Source organism: Calliopsis andreniformis, chromosome 5, assembly GCF_051401765.1.
Source record: "Calliopsis andreniformis isolate RMS-2024a chromosome 5, iyCalAndr_principal, whole genome shotgun sequence".
In the NCBI taxonomy this organism is placed as follows: Eukaryota; Metazoa; Arthropoda; class Insecta; order Hymenoptera; family Andrenidae; genus Calliopsis; species Calliopsis andreniformis.
In genome coordinates, this window is record NC_135066.1 from 18,093,315 (window position 1) to 18,116,302 (window position 22,988).

The 22,988-nt window shown below is 43.1% G+C and overlaps 1 protein-coding gene across 7 annotated transcripts in view; it reads left to right on the forward strand.

Annotated features, from left to right (window-relative positions):
• Window positions 1-22,988, forward strand: part of Atpalpha (sodium/potassium-transporting ATPase subunit alpha) — a 105,499-nt gene that overhangs the window by 50,156 nt on the left and 32,355 nt on the right. For 2 of the 7 annotated variants that reach the window (XM_076379033.1, XM_076379035.1), the window contains exon 1: window positions 9,741-9,898. The exons of 3 other annotated variants lie outside the window; for them this stretch is intronic. In XM_076379033.1, coding sequence (XP_076235148.1) covers window positions 9,887-9,898 — 12 coding nt within the window. In that variant the 5' untranslated portion in view covers window positions 9,741-9,886. Of the gene's footprint in view, window positions 1-9,740; window positions 9,899-10,780; window positions 10,903-22,988 lie in introns of those variants that run through there. 2 more of the 7 variants (XM_076379036.1, XM_076379034.1) reach the window with 2 other exon arrangements.

Below are 22,988 nucleotides of genomic sequence, written 5' to 3' on the forward strand. Positions count from 1 at the left end.
CCGAAAAAAAGATCGCGGAAAGAAAGAGTCCGAAAGGGAAAGCAAAGCGCAATCTCTCGCGCGGATCAGCGGCGACAAGAGCTCGTTCCGCGCTCTCGTCGTTACGCTGGAAATATTTATAAATAGCGGATGAACGAGGATAACTGGTAACTTGCGCGTGACGAGGCACAGAAAGAGAGAGAGAGAGGCGTTGAGAGAGGAGAGGAGAGGGCGAGGCGAGATCTCGTAGAGCAAGTGCGTCAATGAAATTCCGGCGACGGCGGGGCTGCGTTCTCGTCGCGTCTGCACGCGACCGAACACCTCCCCCCTCCTCTTACGCGCCCTCACCCCTCGTCCCCTCCCTAGAGTCGCCCTTCCCGTCGCGATTCTTCGACCGCCCCTCTCGTCGGCCTTCTCGCGGATTACGAGAGCCACACGGCACGGTCTGCTTCCTCTGTCCGTCTCTTTCCAAGAGGATTTCGGTCCCCTTGCTCTTGACCAGACGCATCACGCCTTCTGGGCCAGCCACGGTCTCTCGTCCGCTATCGATTCGCTCCTACACGTCGCGCAACTCCTGCCAGACGACCTCCCAAACGTGCCTCCTTATTGGGTCGTGAACTGAGGACATAGAGTTTCATTTATGATTAAATGACTGGCGCTGTATCACCATTGTGAACACTTTATGTCCTGAATTCGTTGCATTGAATCGAATGGATATGACGGCTGAGTGTCGCGTCTTAGAGAGCGTTAGAGAAGTAGATACAGGGAAGACGGATTTGAACCATGAAGACTCTCAGGATTTTAAGCTAAGAAGGACTTACAGTGTATTATTAGTAGGTAAAGTCTATTATTAGTAAACTGGGATTACCAAGAGTGCCAGGACTTGGAGCTAACTATCATTGAATTACCTACAGTTTAAGTAGCTGTCTTAGGTGTTTTGTTGCACCTTCCTTGTTATTACACTGAATAATAGACACGTTGAATAAACGAGTCTGCGAATAATTGAAATCCAATTAATTGAGATTCGACTGCACTTGGCATTTGGTTTACTTGATGGCTTGTTTGTGTGAGTGGTACTTTGGAGACCTCTTGAATATGAAGAGTTAAGCTGTTGTTAGATCCTAGATGGTTATTAAGTAACCCTTGTGTAGCGTGGTAGCTTTGAAATTTGTGTTACGCGAGGGTTTACATAATCTTTGAGGCTTGTATGCAAGTGTACTTTGGATTCAGTCGAGAGGTGCATGGATGGGGGCGCAGGGTGCAACTGTACAGTTGATGGAACGTATATGAAGGAGGTGTGAAATGGTAGAGGAGCTGGTTGCGATCTCCTGTGTCCTGCACAAAAATTAGAAGTCCAGGAAACCATTTAGCGTGGGTTTGAACAGCGCTGTAGTGGCTTGTAGCGATATAGCGTATTGTGAAAGTAGTATGAATATATTCAGATTAATTTAGTATAACCATGTAATGAGTGACCAAGGTCGTTTATATTAACTTGGATCCTCAAGGGTAGCTTCTACACCCCTTAAGTGGGTCTTGTTTCGTTATTGTCCTATAAACTATCATACCTTGAGGACCTACATAAGAAATTAACATAAATCTATCAAATGCCATAAGAAATTACATCACATCCTCTTTAATTGTGCAGATCATTAAACCACTTCTGCAGATTAACAAAACCCACCCCTTTACGTACCTTAATTTCCCTCATCCTTTCTCATCTCATTAAAACACTGCTCCACAAAATTCCCTCTCTCCCACATAAAAAACTTCTCATCCACATTATCACCTAAAATCCCCCTCACCGATTACCCCAAAATCCAACGCCACAAAGTCGAAGTAAAAACAAGAAAATTCTCGGTCCGATTCCTCTCGATTCGCGGTGAAAAGTAAAGCGCAAACAACGATGAGACATCGTTCGGGTTTAATGGAGATTTATAAGAGAGACGGGGCTACTTTGTCCGTGGGAAGGGTTCAGAGGAGGAAGGCTTACGTCCGTCTGAACTTCCCCGAGCCTCGAGTCCGCTTCTTCTTGCTTAAAGTGGATCCTCAGGGGCGCGGGGAGCAGACGCGAACGACTGATCGCCCTGACGTGAAACAGGCACGATTCGAATAAGAAGGAGGGGTGTAATAAAAGCGTAGGTATTCCCTGAGTCTCAGCTCCGAAGATCGTCCAAGGAATTGCCCGTTTGCCACTTTGAACGGTTGGAAACGCGAGGGCTGTCCCCTTTCACGGGATTAAATAAGGAAATACAGCTGGCTGGGCAAAATCTGCTGGGTATGATCACCTTCGTTTTATCTCGAACGGGATTTCTGCTTTGAACGATGTGCCCAAGATGGTAGTTCCCTTTTTCTGCTTCTAATGGCTTCAATGGGTAGCCTGGATGTAGAGGATTCGTTGAGGGGATGCTTGGTGTACAGGACGTTGAAAATTCTCGGGATTTATGCATAAGGAAATATTCAAGAGATATATACAAAAAGTTTGGGATTCTGTGTTCGTTGGGGACATTGGAATGGCTGGAGAATATCGGAGAAAAGTGCTGTGGAAAATTGGCTATTACTGACAATTAGTTAGAAAGGATTTTCAGAGTTGTTACTTTCGTTCTTGTTCTGACAGGAACATCCATTTTGTAGACAGACAATTAAATATGACAGGTACTGAAAATTGATGAGCTTACAGTAGGTAGTACCTACTTCATTTCTTCGACGAATGTCAAGTGTCTGTCGATTACAGGAATATTCTACTGTAAGAGTGTGATCATGACACCCCAAAACTCCGCAGACTCTATTTTCCAGTCACAGCTCCACTATCAAGTCCCAGTTCCACTGTAGTCGATAAAGAATTAAAAATTAATATATCTTTTCCTCCTTTCGGAAACCAGTCAATTCTTCCATAAAACCATAATGCAGAAAGACTCCGCGCGAGTCCACCAGAATACCCTCTTCAAGATTATTTATTCAAAATCTTGCATTAAGGCTCGCCAACAAGACAGTTGGCCTAATCGACAAACTGATACTTATGCAAATTTAATTAGTACGGGGAATGGCAACTCACGGTTGGGCAACTATGTCAAGGTTGGGTGGCCAGTTTTCCAGAATCGTTTCAAGTTCATAACTCTCTCTGGGTCTGGCTAGTGACGGTGACGAGTGTCCCGTGACTGGGGACTCCCTTTGACGTGGAACGATGTTCGATTATCGATCAGCCGATACCTCTACCCTCTACAACGTGTTGCGGCGCTTTCCATTCTTTTTTACCATCGTTGCGTGTCTCGTTTCCATTTTCTTCACCTGAGCCACACTCCGAAGAGACGCTGAATTCCGTAAAATTTTCCTGTCGAGGCGACCCTCGAGGTTTCACTTTTTCCTTCATTCATGAGGCGTCTGTTGCTTCGATCGTCGAAATTCTTCGCTTAGGGGAATTTGATTCATGGGGCGACCGTTTTGGGGAGACTGAAGGTTGTTTTTAGACACAGGAATATTAGAAATATAAAAACTGTAGAAAGATGTTTTTCAGGTGGTCCCAAAAGCTTTGAGTGACTGCTGCTTTGCTTTGATTTTGGAAACACATTTTCAAAACCAATGCCGTTATCTTTGCTTGTACCTTCACACCCTTTCTAAAATCACGTCACTTATAAGATACTGTAAAACTCCAGTCCCCAAAGAATCTTTAACAATGCTGCGTATTCTAGCAATCTTCCAGAATCTTTAACAGTGCTATATATTCTAGCAACGTAGAGGTTCAACTATCATATTTTTCTCCTTCCCTCGTCTATCGTCAAATATCCGCCAACTGTCACCCTAGATTACCCTCGTGTCAAGTGCGAAACTTCAAACCCAGAACTTCGAAAAATCCTAGAATTCCCAGTAATCTAGAAGCGTCGTCATTCGTTTCACTTTCCTTTTTCCTGTCCCCCGTCCGCTCCCCAGCCTTCCTCGAACCGCCGAAATTGCCCCCGCGTCAAAGTAGAACAGAAAGCACCGTCGAAGAAGCAAGTCTCTTGGGTGCAAGTTAAAAGAACTCTGGGATCGCGGTCCGAGGCTTTCGCAACCGCACGACAGTTTTCCAGGAGTTACGTAACAAGTTCCATCCACTTTCTCCGAGCTTCCGAACGAAAGGAAGCAAAGACTCGTCCGAGTACCTTCCTCTTCTGGTAATGACGTGGACGTATCCCTCGACCCCTTTATCTCGCTCCTCCTCTTTGCTTTCCACCCTGACATTTGTCAAGCATTATCGGTTCCCATGAACGACGTCATTCTGGCCATTTCGCTGGCAAAGTGGCCAGTGTCCTGACAACGAATTGTCGCAGGGGGTTGGTTGGGGGTTGGATGGGTTGTAGGTAGAGATGGCCTCAAGTATACTTATAAGTAGGTTCCACTCTGACTGCGGAGGATCGAACACTTCACGAGTACTTCGAAAAGGAAAGCAATACTTGTATGTACATTCGAATCTAGACGAGAAAGATTCGAACCCTTTTTAAGTACTTTGAGAAATGTAAATGGGACTTTTAAGTATAATCAAACCTTGACCAAGTAGACCCAAGCTTTTTATGAGAACTTACACCAGGGGGATGTTTATTCTGTGTAGGGTGTAGAAGAATTATTTGTCGTGGCTTCTAGGAATGTATCTACATGTACAGTATAAACTGTCTGTAACATTGAAAATTAATTTTTATGACTTTTCTATCATACAGCATATTCTATTCATTGAGAACAGAAAATGTGTGAAAGAAAACATAGATTGCAAACGAACCATTTAGCCAGGAATAATTGTTAAAAACGTGAGAAAGGTTTGACTATGTAGAATCATACATAGGAGTGTGGACCTACCACTACTTTGTCACTTATGCAAGAACCCATTCCATGTACCAAGAGAGTGTCTGTTACTTGTCAGAGTTCAAGTATTACTTTTCTAAAACTCGATTCTCTGAAACATCAAAGTACTCCCAAATACATTTTCGAAACCTACACATACTCATTCCCAGATTCGAAACCAGTTTCTATAGATCGAGTACATTACAAATACAAACAATGAAACATCATTCCTCGTGACCAGTATTCAAAACCTATGAAACATCACTTGGATTCATGAGTACATATTAAACAGTATCCAATCTCTACCCCAAAAGGGTCATCTTTTTAACAGGCCTCCGAGAATAATCCCTAGCCCGTAATAAGGAACCGCATTGTAGGAAGGGCACGACGCCGGAAGTTACGTAACGAGTTGTTTCAGGGACTTTAGCCTAGCCCAGTTCCGCGGAAGTGTTCCTCCACCCTCCCCCTAACCTAGAGGGAGGATCGATCTGGCTGACGCTTTTGATGATCGCGTCGCCCTGTCTTCTGTCTCCCTTTCGTCTTCGATGTTTTTGTATTATTTAGCGGAAAGGGAGCGTATTTTCGACGACTCGGTTTATCGGACGGTGGCTGGGGCCAAAAGGGATCGATTGAACATTTGATTGAGCAGAGGACGATCGATGGGTGGGGAAGTAGGAAAAGGTGATTGAAATTGGGACGGATTTCAGTTCGCTCTTTCGACTCCGTGAAGCTTTGCTGTATTACGTTTCGTTGATGCTTGATAGTTGATTTCGGGAATGCGTGACTGTAATTGTTGGGTGGAGGTATCGATTTTGTTATGCAGCAGATGGGACAGGTGTTGGCGGAAAGTAGACAGCGAGCTGGGTTCAGTATTGATCATCTAATTTGCATGTAAAAAATTCTGAACTGAGTTTGTGGAATCGAAAAAGGGTAGAGGCTGCTCAGAGTATATTATTAAATTGTGTGACACTTTTTGGAATAGAATTGTTTTGAATTGAAAAAATTTCTTAAATTAATTCGGTGAAATGAGGATCTTGAAGGAGGAACTCGAGCTGAGAAAGAAGGATCGGGAATATAAAGCGAAAGTAACTATATTTGAGGAAATGTGGAACAATTGACTTGAATCGGCGAGTTACATAAGAGAACAGAGCCCGAAATCTGAAATCCCAGTACAGAAACCAGTGCTAGCGCCTCTAATATGTGCGCAAAGATTGGCGCAAGCACCCAATGAAGGCAGCATAGAAAAATTCATCTCTGTCGTATATTCAGCCAAGCGTGATACTAAAACTGAGGCTGTATATGATCGTACTTGCAGAAATAAATAGAAGAACAGGAATCTGAATATTTTGAATAAGAAATAAGGACAGGATCCAAGCTTTAATAACGCAATTTGAGAGAAATATTCTAGAATTTCAATATCACTGAATGGCTGAATTGGCTCAGAAAAATTTCCATAATTTTCTAATTTCCCAGCAAAAGCGAAAGCGAAAAGTCAATCTTTTTCTTTTTTTAAAAAATCATAACAGATATAATTTAGGCTTAATATAGTATAATTTAAGCTAAATCAAGCTTTCTTTGGAACCTGCCACATTCGCCAGATTTATCTCATGCAGATGCCCAAGCTATTAGTACTCCAGATAAAAGCGAGCACCAGCTGAAATAGAACCACATAAAAATTTCAAGAGGAGAATCACAATCCGAACGTAGGCATCGACGCCTGCCTGATTCGAAAGATTAGGTCGCGTTGGTGGATCGCTATCAACGAGAGAAGTAATTATCAAGCAATTCCAGCTCGTGTCAGGGATGACTGGAAGTCTGGAAAGGACTGGACCTGAGTCTCGCGGTCTAACGAACTGTAATGAAAAGTGTAGAAGGTACGGTCGGCTGGCGTTGATGGCGACCCAATGATTAAATCGCTGACAACGAGAAAAGCCGTGCTTGCGATTGAATTTCCTTCTTCGACGAAACTGACGTTCTCTAGCGAGATAGGAGCGAAGAGAGAGAAAGAGAGAAGGATGGCGCGAAGCAGAATTTTATTTCCAATTTCGAGCGAGTTTAAGAACTAAGAAGGAAGCGTGTCTCGAGAGATCTCCAGAAAGTGGCTGTTCCCCGATGAAAATCTGAAAATTAGTCTCGACGAAGTTTATCCCTGTTTCCACAGTAATTCATTAGAAGCGCGTAAGGCGCTGAAGACGCAGCTTTAATTTCATCCTCGGGAAGTCGACTTCTACTAGAGGAGAGAAAAGACAAGGTGGAAATAAAAAGAGCGCTGTGTTCCCTCCAATTTTTGAGGTGACGAGGACGAGCTTAAGGGAGAAGCCTCTTATCGTCTGATCTCGTCGAAGGAAGCAGGTACAAAATGGGAGAGGTACTGGGTTAGGATTTTACCTGAAAAGTTGTTTGGAACAATACTAATTCCATCACTGACTAACAGACCTACAATGGAACGACAAAATATCAAAGGTTCAGTGCTTTCTTGCCATAGGCTCGTGGTTCATAGACAAGTTTATTGTAAGGAACACGAGTCTGGAGTCAGTAGTGAGCGACTTCTTGCTCTAATAGAAATAGTTTCAACATATAACGAATATAAACCCCACTGAATTTACGACAATGTACTTCTTTGTATTCTTCTTCCAAATATCTATATCTGTCTCCAAGAGTTTCCCGTAGACAGCTACATCTACGTCTCCCGAGATCTCCCAAAGAGTTCAGATCCACCTCCAGGCCATCCAGACAGAAATCCCCAGAAGCTATCTCTCTCCGATCCGTCACAATGAAAATATCCTCATGTATGTGGAATCCATAATGGCAATACCGGAAGAGACAGCGATATTCAGGCCGCGATACATGTAATGCCAGACAGGACATAATACGGCATTCGATCATCCCGAAGGACCTTCAGGAAACAGGATCCCGATGGCAATGCGTACTCCAGTGTCCTGGCAGGCTACAGAGGATCCACGTAACCTGCAAGACGGTGCATTTGCATGCTGAAGCGAGAAAGAGAGAGGTCGATGGTAGAGTCCAATCGAAGGAGCGAGGGAGAGAGAAGAGAATAGCACGAGTAGAGTCGGTCGGTCGGCCAAAGCGCCGTGTGGCGCGTAGCCCAGTAGCACAGATCGCGCCGCAGTGGTTCTCAACCCCACCCTGCATCGTTTCCTCAACATTCTGACATTTTCCGACACGTTCACATTCATCCCGCGACTAACGAAGCCCCTTCGGCTGGCACCAGTCCCTCAACAAGTACCCTCACCCTTCCATCGTCTCGTCTTCCATTATCTTCGCACCCCCTTTGCCCTTTTGAGTTATCTTTCTCATCTAGATACCTTCTCAGTCGTTCTATTCCCTTGAAATTCACGCCCGCGACGTGACCCATCCGAAAGGCGACTGGAACCGTCACATCCCATGGCACAGTGTCCCCGTTCCTTCCTCCAACCCCCTGCAACCCCTAGGAGACGCAAATCGACCCAGGCTCGCAGCCACCAACGTGTTTCTTGCCCCTTCAATTAACCCTCCGTCATGGCACACTTCTCGCCGAAAAATTTCCCCAGGGAGAGGCTCGGAGGGACAGACGGGTGTATCCGGAATCGGCTTCCGGTGCAGTCGAAGGGGGTGAGAACCACTGACGAGACGTCGGAGCGTGCGCTATCGCGTTCGGGGGCGCGGACTGGTGGAAACGGGGTTCTCTAGGCTGGGGGTTCGAACGGTGCCACCGACAGGGTGGGGGAGAGGGGGACACGTTAGGGGTGGCGGGCTGCGGGATTGCAAGTAGCGATGGGCATTCGATACCATCCCCGTGCGAGTTTTTGTGTAATTTGGCTTCCACGGGAATGGGAATTGAGAGATGCATGTAATGTTGTCTCGATGGTTATGCGTGGATTGTTACGTAGGGCTTGTTCGGGATTCTGGAAGATGTAGGAGCGTTCTTAACAGTAATCTCTTTGGAACTTTATAATGGTAGTTTGTTAGCGAGGTAGGTTTGCTGTATGAAAAATAATTGGAGTTGAACTAGGTAGTATTTTGGAAATTGTTTGTCTCGCAGGGCACTGAAAAGGTCTTTTGTAGTTCTGAGACTTGGTATAAGGTATGAGATCATAGAACATAAGCGACACGTTTCTGCGGTTTGTCAAAGGAAGGTAGAATGGAGTGGAGTAATTTTAAAAAGTGATGGAGATAGAGACAAGTTCAAAATGAGAATGTTTGAAACTTCTGTGCGATTTAGTGTCTAGTCAGTTCCCAACCACAGAAACCCCATCACAGGACCCAAAGCGCCGATCTCTTAAAGCACTTAAGAATTATCTTCAAATTAAAACCACTAGCCTCAACAGAACTACCAATCATGAAACTCCAATTATATTGACCAAACCTTAAGAACCTAATAAAGATAATAAAATCCTCTGCCCGAAACTATAATCAAACTTCTAATTATCCCTCCTCTGCCAAACCATGTTGAAAGACAGTAACTACAGAAAAATGGGAAATCAAGCTTATTGCATTTTTGGATATTTTTCTTACTTTAGTGAAAAATTTTGTGTCTTACTTTAGTGAAAAAAATAGGAGTAAAATATATTTAGTACATACTACTTTTCTCCATAGTTGAGCAGTACTGCGTCCCCACCCTCACACCAAACCCATATCCCTGAAACTTCTTCCGGTTCTCAAATCTATCGTGGACCTAACCCAGATCAGAACCCTCCACCCCATGAAATTTCCTTCGAAACTCACCCTGTCCCCCCTTCACCCCCAAAATTACCCCAAACCCACCTCCACCTGAACCAGGCTCCTCTGCTCCAAGCCATCGCTAGCGCTCCAAGCCTTCCTTCTCGTCGGTCGGGTGGTGGCGCTCAGGATACTCCGTCAGAGTGGGGATGGATCGAGAGCGTGGCCGTGGTGGGGAGCGTCGTCCGTGTTGTACACGTAGCGGGTTGGTCGGGCGAGAGAGGAGGCGCGAGTGGTGGGGGCACCCGCGAGTCTGGTGGGAGACGGACGGGTCGATGATGCCGGCGGTCCTCGACGACTCGAAACGCCAGTCAGTCTCTGGTCCACCCGAAGCCGCGCTGTTAACCTTCTATCTCATCGAACACCGCTCGCCGCAGCCATGGGTGACAAGGTTTGTGATCGCTTAGACAGCCAATCCTCCCGTCTCAGAGCCCGAGTCTTCGCTTTAGAACGCCGCACGGTCTCGCACAGCTTTCCCCTGCTTAGCCGCGGAGTCTAGAGCGAGGCTGTAGAGAGTGTGTGTGTGTGTGTATGTGTGTGCGTGTGTCTGTGTGTGTACGTGTGTGTGTGGTCGCGGTAGAGGAAAGAAGATACGGGACGGGGAGAGAGAGAGAGAACGGGACACGCGTAGAGAGTGGAGCCGCACGAGAGTCGGAGAGAAGACGAGTGACAAGCGTGAATGGGTAGAGATCGGGACACGGCCGTGCAATGGAGTATTCTGTCTGTGTCACACGGTGCTTTTAGGAGCCGTTTGGTTGGTGCTCGTCCAAGTTATTCCACTTTCGTACCACTTTCCCCCCTCGGGAGCGATCGGGGGATCGTCGACGGGGCCGATCGATTCGGAAAGTCGGACTGACGGAAGGGCCAGGAAATGGGGAGAGAGTGAGAGAGTGAGAGAGAGAGAGAGAGAGAGAGAGAGAGAGAGAGAGAGAGCGAGGGAGAGAGAAAGAGAGAGGGGGAGAGAGAGAGGGAGAGGGGAGAGAGAGAGAAAGCCGAGCCTGTGGTGTAACCACTGCTAAAGAGGAGCTTCGATCGGGGAAAAGAGGGGAAGGGTGGGAGAGAGCGAGAGAGAAAACCGAGGAGAGACGAGGAAGGGTCGTGCCTCGGAAAGCTCCTACTCTCTCTCTCTCTTTCTCTTTCTCCCTCTCTCACTCCCTTTATCCCTCGATTTCTCCTCTCTGTCTACCTTTCACTGTCTCTCACTCTATCGCTCTCACCTTCTTTCCGCCTCGAACTCTCGCGGAATCGGCGCGAAACAGTTCTTCCCAGTGATCCGTTCTGTCAGTGTCGTTTCCAGGAAAACGGGGAACTTCCTCGACGCGAAGAGGTCGTCCCTCCTCCTCCCTCTTCTTCTACACATTTGTTGCTAGAAAGGATTCAACGTGAAGGAACATGGTAACGTTTCAATTTTTTTTGAAACTGATCCTGCTGCTACGCGGATCCTTTTCCCTTATTCCGTTGATTTCTCCGAGTTCTGCCTGAAACCACCTTCCCCGATGTCCCCGATTCCGCTTCTGGATTCTCGACTCGATTATATTGTCACGATTCAAGTTTAGATGGTACATAAAAGGAAGAGTCGCGGTTGGAGCCAGCGGCCAGCTTTTGACAGATCAGTGCTTCGATCACGCGTGGTTCCCTGACCCAATTGTGCCGAGGTAGTTTTTAAGCGTCGTCGAGTGCGCGGGGAGACCAGGAAAGAGAGCTAGAAAAAACCATTCGTCTCGGGGGTGGAAGTAGCCCGTGAAGGGTGTTGGTGAGGGTGTTGCAGCGCAGCGCGCACGCGCGACCAACCAGCTGCAGACTTTTCAAAAGGACATTCGCGATATTTCGCGTGAATCTTCAATGGGACCTTTTATGGATCCACGAAAATCGAATCTGGAGGCTTGGTTTCTTATCTAACGAACCTATTCCCCTGACTGTCATAGTGTTCCAAGTAGAGTAGCAACTCGAAATTATTCAATGTGGTGCGAGTCAACTGCGATAATCGTAAAATGCAGTTCCTGCCTTGACCAAGGAGACCATCCAGACCCCAGAAAATGGTCTAGTGTCTCTAGTGATCTCTTGGTCGCTTCTGCGCAGTCTGACCGCGATCCTCGCGATCTCCTTGACAGACGTGGTCCCCAGCCTCGGTTCCCACGGTTTACCGTTGGTTCCTCGTGGAAACCACCCTTAATTCGATCGATCGCCCGACAGAAAATAACGGCTGCATGGAGACTGGTATTTTTAGCGAGCTATTAAAGTTCACCTTTCGCTGGGGCTGCTTGTGCGCAAGCTCTCTGGACGCCAGGATAAATCAAAGGGCTTGATAGAAATTTACATCGCCTCCTGTCACCCTGGATCTTCTTCGCCAATACCTAACCTTCATCGACATTACCAAGAAAACGATTCCAGTCGCTAAAAAGATACCAGACCTCAATGTGGCTACATTTCGCGACACGCCCTCGATCGCAGCCTCCCACTTCCGTTTCTTCCCTACCCTTGCTCCTCGTTCGATTTTCCGCGAAATTGCGGAAACTACCCCTAGGCGGAAATCGTGGCATCAGGTCTTCCAGAATATTTCCACTGGCAGAAATCTCCGATTACGATCGTAAGGGGGGCTTAAAGGATCGATCGAGTTCGAGCTCGCTCGATGTTCGACGATGTTCCCCCTCTGATGACAGCGAGCAGTTGACCAGGCACGCTTCCACACGTCGAGCACAAAGCCGATACCGTCGGTTCGCACGCGAGTGTTCTCGTCTCTCGGGGCTGCTGGCCCAAGGACGGAGCCGTCAATTGAAAAGGTCGATCCTTTTAAGTGGCCCTTACCGGCGTTTTTCATTCATTGAAATTTCTTCGAGCGACTTCCGGCTGTCGATTATCGCGGCGCGCGCGCCGCCCTCACGTCACGCGCTTTCCCGTCCGCTGCTCTCGCTGCCTTTCTGGAAATTTAGGTCGCTGCAGACGCTCCGAGCTGCCCTACCGAATTCACCCCTTCCTCTGTCTCCGACCACGTCAGTGTTCTCCCCTTTTTCAACTGTCTTTTCGTTGGTTGCTCGCTGCTTGCTCGCTGCTGGATGTAGAGCAGCGGTTAGAAGGAAGCTCGATTTTGATATTTCGCGGGGTTGGATGAACTTCATTCTAGATTCCAGATTTTAGTTAGGGAAATTTGAGGGGATATTGATGGGGTTGTGCTACAGAAAAAAGGTTAAAGAAAAACGTAGGATTTTAGTTGAATAGGTGTAGATGCAAGTTGCAAGCTGCAACTCCTGAGTGTTATGGGAAGTAATTAGTTTTTTTTTAATGTCTGTGTTGGTTGTCCAGTTTGTCTGGGTTAAATTGTAATTTCTTCTGGTATAATATTATGGTAATTGTACTGATATTTAACCTTTGAGTAGCACTGTAGAAACACTCCTCTCATCTAGGAATTGGAAGATCTCTGGGGGTGTTTGTTCAAGAATGAATTTGAATCTCAGGAGTAAAGGGAACTCTCAACTTGAACTGTGAAAGCTGTTTTCACGTAACACTACCAACACCTTATTGTATCCCACCCTTTGTAGATTCTCGAATTGTTCCGCACCCTTCTCACTATGTATTCTATTCAATTACATAACGTAATAATAAGGCATATTATTAATTCGAAATGGCAATTGTATCAGATCTACTGAATTCCACTTAACAGAACTTAAACATTTCACAGCTAACCTATTACCATTATTACCACAGATTCGTGTGCTTTATACAAATTTTCTTTTTCTTTTTACTCTTCTCAAAAATGTGTACTGCATTATAATCTCTACCTTATAGCCAAGAAATATTGTGTTCCTTATATCTAAAGTTATTTGCAAATTCTGCAATTTTCAATTGTACCCCAGGTCTTCCAATCTCGAAGTGATGAATTTCTGCAGATTTTCTAGACAGTTGTCAAAGTGATCAAGTTCGCGTAAAAGACTAAAATATCATAGTGATTTGATGGGGATTTGGGCAGGTAGGAAATTCGACCAGTGGAAGGGACCTGCGCCCTTCGTGGACCGTTCGGGTCAGTTACATAACGTGATGACGTTCGTGTTCATTCAACACTTCGCCGTGTCCGGCTATCGGCGGATCGATTACGCGATACAATATAAACGGAAAGAATGAAATCGTTCCATGACGGCGAGCGTCATGGCCGACCTTTGATGGCCTTTGCCGATCGTCGAAGATCTGGCTGACGCTGCTACTTGTGCCGCGGCAAATCGATCGGCCTCGATCGATGCTCACCCTTTAACCCTGTGCCCGCCCAACTTTTGTCTGATCTCTTTCGAAATTCGTTTCGTGCTTCTTTACCTCGCTACTTGGACCCAGTAATGTCTCTTTTTGAAGTTCAAAAATCAGTAATCGGAAAGTGAGAACAATTGCCATTGCAAAAGTCTACTTTGTGTAATCTGCAAACAGTGACGTTTCATGAAATGTAAAATCATAGATAGTGTTATAATTTATCTACAGATTTTTAAAGATTTGTGATTTTTCTTTTAAACATGGATCTCGAAAATAGTTATACGATTCAGTATGAAGTTATTTAATAATTAAGGTTAAAAATATTTCAAAAGGTATCAGAAAATATAAAACACAATATGTCAAAATGTCTCTCATATATTTCAAAACATTGTAAGTTTGTCTGGAATACATAATTTTTTGCAATTTCTCAACTTAAGAACCTGATAGCTGCTCTATCATCTCTAACAAACCAATCTACAACCCCTTTTCAACTTCTTATCTTCTCAGCCACCTGACAAAAGGGTTTCACTTCCCAGACATCATTTGCCAGTGGAAATTCACGTATCATGTGATCCTAACGATATCGTGCTCACTAAACATTTGTACGAATTTCCCCTGAGTGATCTTCCGCAACTAAAACCACGTCCCTCAAGCATTTCAGGTCGATTCCAAGGCGCCACTAATGTAAAAACTAGCCAGTAGCATCGCACTTAACCGTTTCTCGTTTGAGCTGTTTCGAGCCACAAAACGGTCATTTCCGTCAGGAGTGCTCCTAACGACCTCACGCGAGATACCAGGCTGAACAGGTTCTTGAGACGTAGTTGGAAACTACGAAACGAGAGCGAACAAGATCGGGGGAGGACACTGTTTCCACGCGAGAACGTGTCAAGGCGACGTTGAAAAACAATCTGAGGCTTTTTCCGTGACTCTCAAGCAGGGTAATTAACATGCTGCCAGCGGTAATTAGGGGGTCGTGTTTCTGGTCTGTTCTTGAAGGAGTAATTCGTAGCCGAGGTTGAAAAGAGTGCAGTGTATTTATTCGATGTTTTATCGAGAGATAAGATTGATAGAGTGTCGGTAGTGATCCTGTAATTATTTTGACTGAGGGGGTTGGTAGGGGTGAGAATGAGGGTGTAAATGTGGTAAATAATAAATCAGTGATGGGTTAAAGCTCCTGATGACTAAAGGTCTTTCGAACTGGTTTGAATATCAGCTAACAAACTGGATTATAACAAACTTAAATTATTTTAAATATATTTTCTTAAAAATTTCGTAAAAATTCGAAGAATGTACTTTTACTGGTGCAATTAACTCAATAATTTTGTTATCTGATATTCGAAACATTGAAACTAAAAACTATTAAGTAGGTGATAACAAATAGTGCTCCAAACATGTTAGAAAAAGAAGTCCAAATTTGATGTATAAATTAGCAATATTAGATGACTTCTTCATTCTACCTAAAATGTTGTAGTATCAGTGCTTTATTCAAATTCAGTAAACTTCCACCAACAGTTCCAAGCTTTCACAAAAGTCCTGAAATATCTGCTGTCGTGAATAAAGTTCAAAACAGTCGGAGGCTTTAAATCGTTGGAAAACGCGGCGGAGAATGCATCGAACGCCCATTAATAGGGGTTTGCGAAGACAGATGGAGGGGTGGTTGTAGGTGGAAGGGCCGCAGACTAGATGGCGCCCAGGCTTGCCTTCTGGGATGCCTATCGATCCTAACCTATTTATAATTCCTCTGACATTTCGATTCCTACGATAACGTCGGCCAATTCTACCTCAACGTGTTTCATCGTCTGCGCTCTTCGTCGAGCACAATAAGGTCCCTTTTCTTTCCTATTCGGTAGACGATAGAAGGATCCCTTCAGTATTTCCCTTCTCTCGTAAGATCGCCTGGGGAGTCGCCCTTTTGGTCGACTCTACTACTGACACTTTGCATTGCAGATGCTTCTGTACGCTATCTTTTTTTTACTGAATCTTTAAGCACCATCTTATTTCCTGAGAGTAGATTAGGGGTAGTTAACTACGTTGAATTTTCATGCTAATTCATGGCGAAAGAAATTTTTTCTGAACTGTCAATTTTTTCAGTGTTTCAAGTCGGATCTAAATCTGTAGTCTGACTTCAAGAAATTTTCACCTAGAATAACCTGTTAATTAAACTTGTTATTTACTTATCTTGTCTATATAATTGTGGTATATCTTATTTGTTAGTAGTTTCAGTGTTCAACCCCAATAAAATAGAAAAATAGAAAACAGTGCGTGTACAGTTCTTCTTGATAAAGTTCCATGCTCCAGCGTGGTAGACTTGGATTCCCAGAAGCAGAGCTTTCACCCTCTTACCAGTGTATTTAAAGGACCTTATCCGTGACACGACTTTCCTCTCTGAAAGCACTTTTACCTCGACAGAAGCGGAACACCGCAACGGTTAACCCCTTTGTGGTCTCCATCGCGAAAGGGTTGATCCTCCGTTTTCCATCGGGCGTTCTTCAAGCACGCGTACTTTCCCTGCAAATACTCGCTACAGCATCGATCGGTGTCATTCACGTGCACAACCCTTGTTGCACCTCTTGTCGAGTTCCAACGATGTTGCTGGAATTGTTTGTCGAGTTAACATTTTGAAAGATCTTTGAATGGTAGTGAAAACTGATGTATAGTGATAGAAAAAAAGGAAGTTTTCTGCTTTTAGTTGGTGCCGTATGTTTGTCTGGGGATTCACTTCAATTTAGTCTACTTAGTGAAAATAAAGGTTGATCTAGTAGTGGACTTAAGAAAATTTTATCGATTATGGATTATGCTGGTACCAGTGATTCTGAGGATTGTCTACGTCTTATATATATCTAAAGCTTTCTCTTCACCATCACTGAATCTCAGAATGCAGTTTGAATGATTTTATGTACAGCTAATAATTTTCGATTAAGAGTCCTGAAACTGCTGATCTCTTTATTCGACAATAATCAACCCTAGTTGACGTTCTTATTCCACTTGATTTTTCCCGCCACGCGAATCTGTCCTGCACGAACCACTTCCACTTTCCCATAAGCATAGCTCAATGTTTCTATCTTGTGGGAACAATTGAATGCAGCGAAAGATACATGTGGCTTGTTTTCATTATTAACATCCAGTAACTGCATGATGTCCCTTACACGCACGAGCAATTTAATAACGACGTGCCTATGATAATTATTTGGTGTCCAGCGCACGTCTTAGATATTTTCAGGCGACCTGTAGTTGCTTCAACCCTCAGCTCAGAATTGTTAATTAGACTTAGAAGTAATCCCCGTAGAAAGTAGTCTGAAAGCATAGCTGATTAGACGGCTAGATCCACTTAGTTTCAACGAATAGACCCTCCTTCGACTGTATTCTTATTGTGAAGAATTGTGACCACTTTGGGGGGATGATTATTTTTTAACAAATTGAGATCCTACATTTACTAAAAATGATAAATGAAATTTGGTAGTACTAAATTACTCAGGTACAACTTACTCCATAATGATCTGAAAACTCATCTCTTGATGACTCTAAATGACTTATCTAGGGAATTCATTCTCTTTCTCTGAAAACATAAACTCACGAGAACGATGCCTTATGCCCAGTGTTTCTTAGAAATAATTTTCCTAATGATCATCTTTTGTTATTAATTCGTCCAAACGACAAATTCTATTTTATCTATTGATCCAAAATGATCGAAAATCCAAGACCAAGAGACTTTCACTTCTTGAAGTCCAGTTTCTCTGTTCGTGCAGAGTCGACTTGTTTTCGTTGAGCTAGGGGAAGAAAACGGCCTGGAAATCCCGTGGAAATCCGAATGCCGTAATAGCCCCTTCAAAGACTTCTGCTTAGAGCGTTTGTAGGTCTTCAGTTAAACCAATGTTTTCCCCCTTAACGAAGTAAGTCGTCGACGGTCGTTGGCCCGCAAAGGGATCGCCCATTTCCATCGGCACTTCAACGCGAAAAATGGCAACGTAACAGTTATGAATTTTCGTTAGCTGTTTTCAGTTTTTAATAACTCTAGAAAACATGAGGATGCCATTTACAACTTTTTCGTTTATTCTACTAAGCACTTAAAAATTCCAGTTTTTAATAGATTCGCAGTAACTTAAAATCCAGATGACTAGTTCGTTGAATAACCTGAGAACCTGCGAAAACCAGCGCGATCCAGTCGGCTACCGATATTCTAGAAGAAAAAATATATGTTTACACATGTGTGTACGATACCTAGTAACATGTTTGACTGCTTTACGACTCCAGAACGTCTCTTCAGTAGATGTTAATAATTTCTAAGTACATCGATCCATTCGGGCACATGAGATAAATAAATATTTTGAAATCAACTTCGAGAATGATGAACACTTACTACTGAATTCCTCAATAATTTATGAAGTTGCTGCTAAAAATGCAAAAGAGGGTACAGACACTGCAATCTTCAAAAAGAAAGGCCCAAAAGAATTGAAGATTTCTAATTACCAAGCAATTAGCATTTCCAAAAATTCTTTCCGATAATTGGAAGTCTCTTTAATTATTTCAAGTTTTCAAGAAGCATCGACTCGACACGAGCAAGGCTGAAACTGAATTCGGGCAGCTGGTGGATCACGCTGATACGTACGCAGGGCACAGGGTGGAACGGTAGTCGTTAATTCGTCGAACGTTTCACTTTATCCGGCGTGCGGGCCCTTTTGTGCATCGATTTATTATGCAATTGTGCGGCCCGGCTGCCGCCCCTTTTCATCGCTCGAGGGGACCAAGGGAAGACCGTGAACTAGCTACAGCACTGTCGCATTATGCCACCACTTCCCCTCGGGCCGGTGTCATGAATTCCGCCCTGAAATTCTTCGTCGACATACTGATACCCATGAACCAACCCTTCGTAAAAGAATCTTCGTATATTGCAACGAAACATTACGAGCGAATTTTCTCTACGACCAGTGTACTATTTTTAGAGGCAAAGCAGTTTCAATATTAATTTTGTGGGTGATATACTACATAAAATCTTGTGTAAAGAAAAGTTCTTGTTTTTTCAAGCCAACTAATCTCCATCTATAGTCTAGAACAAGAAGATAAATTATTTGAATATTTGATTACAAGAAAATGCACTGTTACGTGACAAGTACTTCGAAAATAATATACAGAGAAAGAGATTACATGAAATTTCGTCTTAGAATTATCGACGAGGATGGGTGATCTTATAAATAATTAAAAGAGAAATGGATGAGATCCGTATCACTTACGCTAATTTTCACGTACCCAAGGAGTGGTTCGATAGGCGAGCAATGAGTTGGAAAAGCTAAGTGGGTCACTGCACTCGATTAATCAATAATTTTACAAGTGGTTCGAGGAGAGGATACAAACAATTTTATATTACTCGGGAGTCGCAGTCATTTTTGAGCTGCAATAATTGGCCTGATAAAGCGACAATGAGCTGGCAATGCAAAGTGGGTCGGTGAACTCGATTAGTCGGAGGACGCGTTTTCGACGTGTCTCGAAGAGCAGATCAGGTCGTGTTCCTGGAAGGGTTCACGGGCGAATATATCTCCGTTTGCGTTCCTAATCGTTCTGCACATGCACACGGCTGTTTCGAGGTTAAGGTTCATTGGATTAATTCGTTCGATCGTTTTAATTGGCTAATTCGTGGCTAAAGCACGGTGACTCTAGCGCCGATCTAATTGCATGTTGCGAATGGTGATAGCAAATCAGATGTATCATATATCCATCATATATCCATCTGTTCTATTTTTCTGTATTTTTTTTTCTTGCATCTTTGCTAAATACTTTTTCTGTGGTTACTTAGTTATTTTTGTGACGTATTTAGTGGATAATTCAAAACAGATAAAAGGACAGAGAAGTAGCTCATTGTTCTCTTTAAGGTTTCTCTAAAAATGTTAAAATTTGTGATACTATAATATTGAAAAAATTGTGGGAAATTAGCATGAATTTTCATTTCCTTTTTACTGTAGCAATAATTTAAGTGATACCATGTTATGATGACACGAAGTTAATCGTCTAATTTAATAATTCAAACGAGATGTAGCACGATGCAAACCTAATACTTTTAACGGAGACACGCGCAGATGTCTACCGCTAGTAGATACGGATCGTGTTACTCAGACGAGGAAAAACTGAATTTGTTTACACACTTTGGCACTTTTTTCCTCCGTAATTATGTTTGCATGATAATAGGAATCTTATGGACGACGTATTCTTTTTTACGCGATGTTGCCACGTACTCGCGTGCCAAATATAAAATTGGAGTCTTTACTTCTTTTTCTGCACTTCATTCTTACGCAAGCCTAACATTGTTTGAACAAGGCGAACAAAATTAGTGTAATGAGTCCTGTCACATCAGTCATTTACAAATTTATAATTAGAAATGACAGGTATGAGCAACATTTTCGAGTCAAAAACAGTTCGAAATTGTTTGGCTTTCGACTTTCAAAATGTTAAGTTTCGAATCTTTCAAAAATGATTGAAGTCAGAATTTCAATATCTTTCAATGCAAAAGGATTTTCATTTTCATTAAACGTTAGTCACGATTCGTCAATTTTCATTGATAAAGGTTCTCGTTGCGCTTGAAAGAAACAGACTATCACAGAGAAACGATTAGCTTCTCCGCCTCCCCCAGGTTCCACGAAACGTATATCACGCGGAGCAGTAGAAGAATGTCAAGGTGAAGCAGGAGGAAGCTGATTCGTATGCGATTCTGACGACAGCCGCGCGTTGCCGCAATCATTTTGCTCGCAATCACACCTCTGATAACCGACTAAACTGTTTCTAGAGACGCGCGGGAAATCGTGATACTCAGGCACGCGAATTTATCACCGATCACGCGAGCTTAGCCATTTGTACAATATTTGGAATACAGATGCATTCGTCATTAATGTCACGGAAACTTTTTCCTGTTTCAGTAAACTTCGTTTAACACGAAATGCGCTTTTACATTTAATAGATTCTTTCTGGTAGGATTTGGGTGGAAATATGAAATATGAGAGCGACAGGTTTTATTCATAATTAATTTTCTCTTTTTCAGTGTTAGTTATCGTTTCCTAAATGCTCCATTCATTTTATAGTGTATATTTTCTTTCGATGTGTTCATGCGCGATTAAAATTCCAATTGATCATTAACTCTGTTCGTTAAACACATAATTGACATTTTCGTTATCATTTAATATTAATGAGGTGTCATGAACAAAGTTGATGATCCATATAATGTATCCTCGAAATTTGAAATTTTTAGGTCTTTTACTTACATCTATTTTAAGTTTTTTGTAACATATTAACAATCTCTGTTCTTAATAGACATATTAGGACTATTCTGATAAGCTCACCCCATTACAAAATTATTCTCTTAACTGGATTCAAATTTTTCTTATTTTTTCTACATGCAATCCCTTTCTTACCCACTCTTCGATTACACGGAAATAACACTATCATTCTTCGTCAATTCCACCAACCTCTCACCCTCAAGAGCTTAATCGAACGTTTTCTACCTAAGTGCAACAAACTCGAGCAACACTGCCTAACGATCGCATCGTTGATCGATATTCAAGGAGGTTCATCGTCCAGAAGGGAAGCTCCGCGAAGTTGTCCTCCCGCAACGATCGCCGATTACAATCGTGTTCACCGATTACTCGCAGATAATTTATGCGTGGTACGTTGCGTCAACGTGCGCATAATTAATTGAGCCGCGGTGATCGATACAGCTGGTTTCGTAATGGAAATCAATCGAGCGCCGCCCCATAATTGAATTCAACGTCCACACGAGACGGAATACCGACTGTGGTCGCAAATGCTCGCGGAATTGGATCTCGCGAAATAGGAATGCTGATTTAGAGAAATTCTCCTCGCACTTTATCGGGTTTCAGCATTTTCCAACATTTTTTATTTCGTCATTCCACTCATTTGGGAGAAAAAATTACGATGAACTTGTCTTAACAAAGTGGTTTCTCTTCATGGAATTTTGTTGAGTGAAGGAACTCGATGAGGGTGTCAAGAGGGTGACTTATATTCTGCTGCAAGTTGTAAATGTAGTAATAATCTTGGATCAGTAGGAGAAAATGGGTTAATTTTATGTGAAAATAACTGTGCATAGAATGATAGATATTATGAATAGGTTTTTCCACTAATGTTTGTGAATACGAATTATTGTTATTCTTTATTAATTATTCCATGTTTGTTTGTCCGTTTTTAACTAGATATTGGTTGAAAAGCCTCGTTTATCGATAACTGGAGCTGTCCCAATTTTCTCGGTGAAACAGTGTTGAAAAGGTTGCATATATCCACGGAAGTGTCTTCTTTCTTGAGACGTACGACGAGGCAGAGACTCGACGCGAGCAAAAGCTCGTAGTGGAAGGGGGACCAACTGGGTGTAACATAAATACACTCAATGTCTCGAAGACTTTCAGGGACGGCCGGCCGAGAATAGACGAAAATCCAATTTTAATCGCGGAACCTCGACCCGCGTTCCCGTTCGCGCTCTCGATCGAACAATCGTCAACAAAAACATCGAATTTTCTATTTCTACTAAGCGCCTTCGATCCAGTTTCTTTCATGCTCTCGTACTGTCTCGTGTTTACGTTCGATTTTCACGTAATCAATTACATAATACCGAAAGCGAAATCAGTGGTGAATCAGTCTATCTATGTTACACTATTTTATTAAATTTCGAAAATACAAAAGAACATGAATCGAAATCAAATTTCGAAAATTTTTCATGAGGGATTAGAAGTTTTAAAAAAAGTGGAAAGTCACATATACTACGTCAGCCAAAGAGTGAACTTTTGTATAAAAAGAGTATCTATAAATTGATAACACAGAGGAGAATCACTGAACAGAATTGGACTGTATTATTGGGCCAATTTTTTGAAGTTATTTGATACTCCTTATCACCACACATTTATTTTAAAAACAATTTATCAGAGAATATCTCGCTTTCAGTAATTCAGTTAAACAGAACTTATATCTAGAAGAAACTGAATCGGATTTATGTAATCAATAAAACGAATGGAATTATCCTCGGTCTACTATCACAAATACTGAAGAGCAATCAGAATGGAGCGTCAGTTCAAAAGCTACCGATTGTAAAATTCTCAACGCACTTGCGCTCTCGCGGCACGAGACGAGACTTCAGTCAGCGACGCAGAACGATCTAATCTCTGATAATTTATATATAGTAGATCCGCGATAATTCAGGACATTATACTCACGTGATCGACGTTCGATCGCGTCGATAAGTTCGCGATGAAGACCAACGA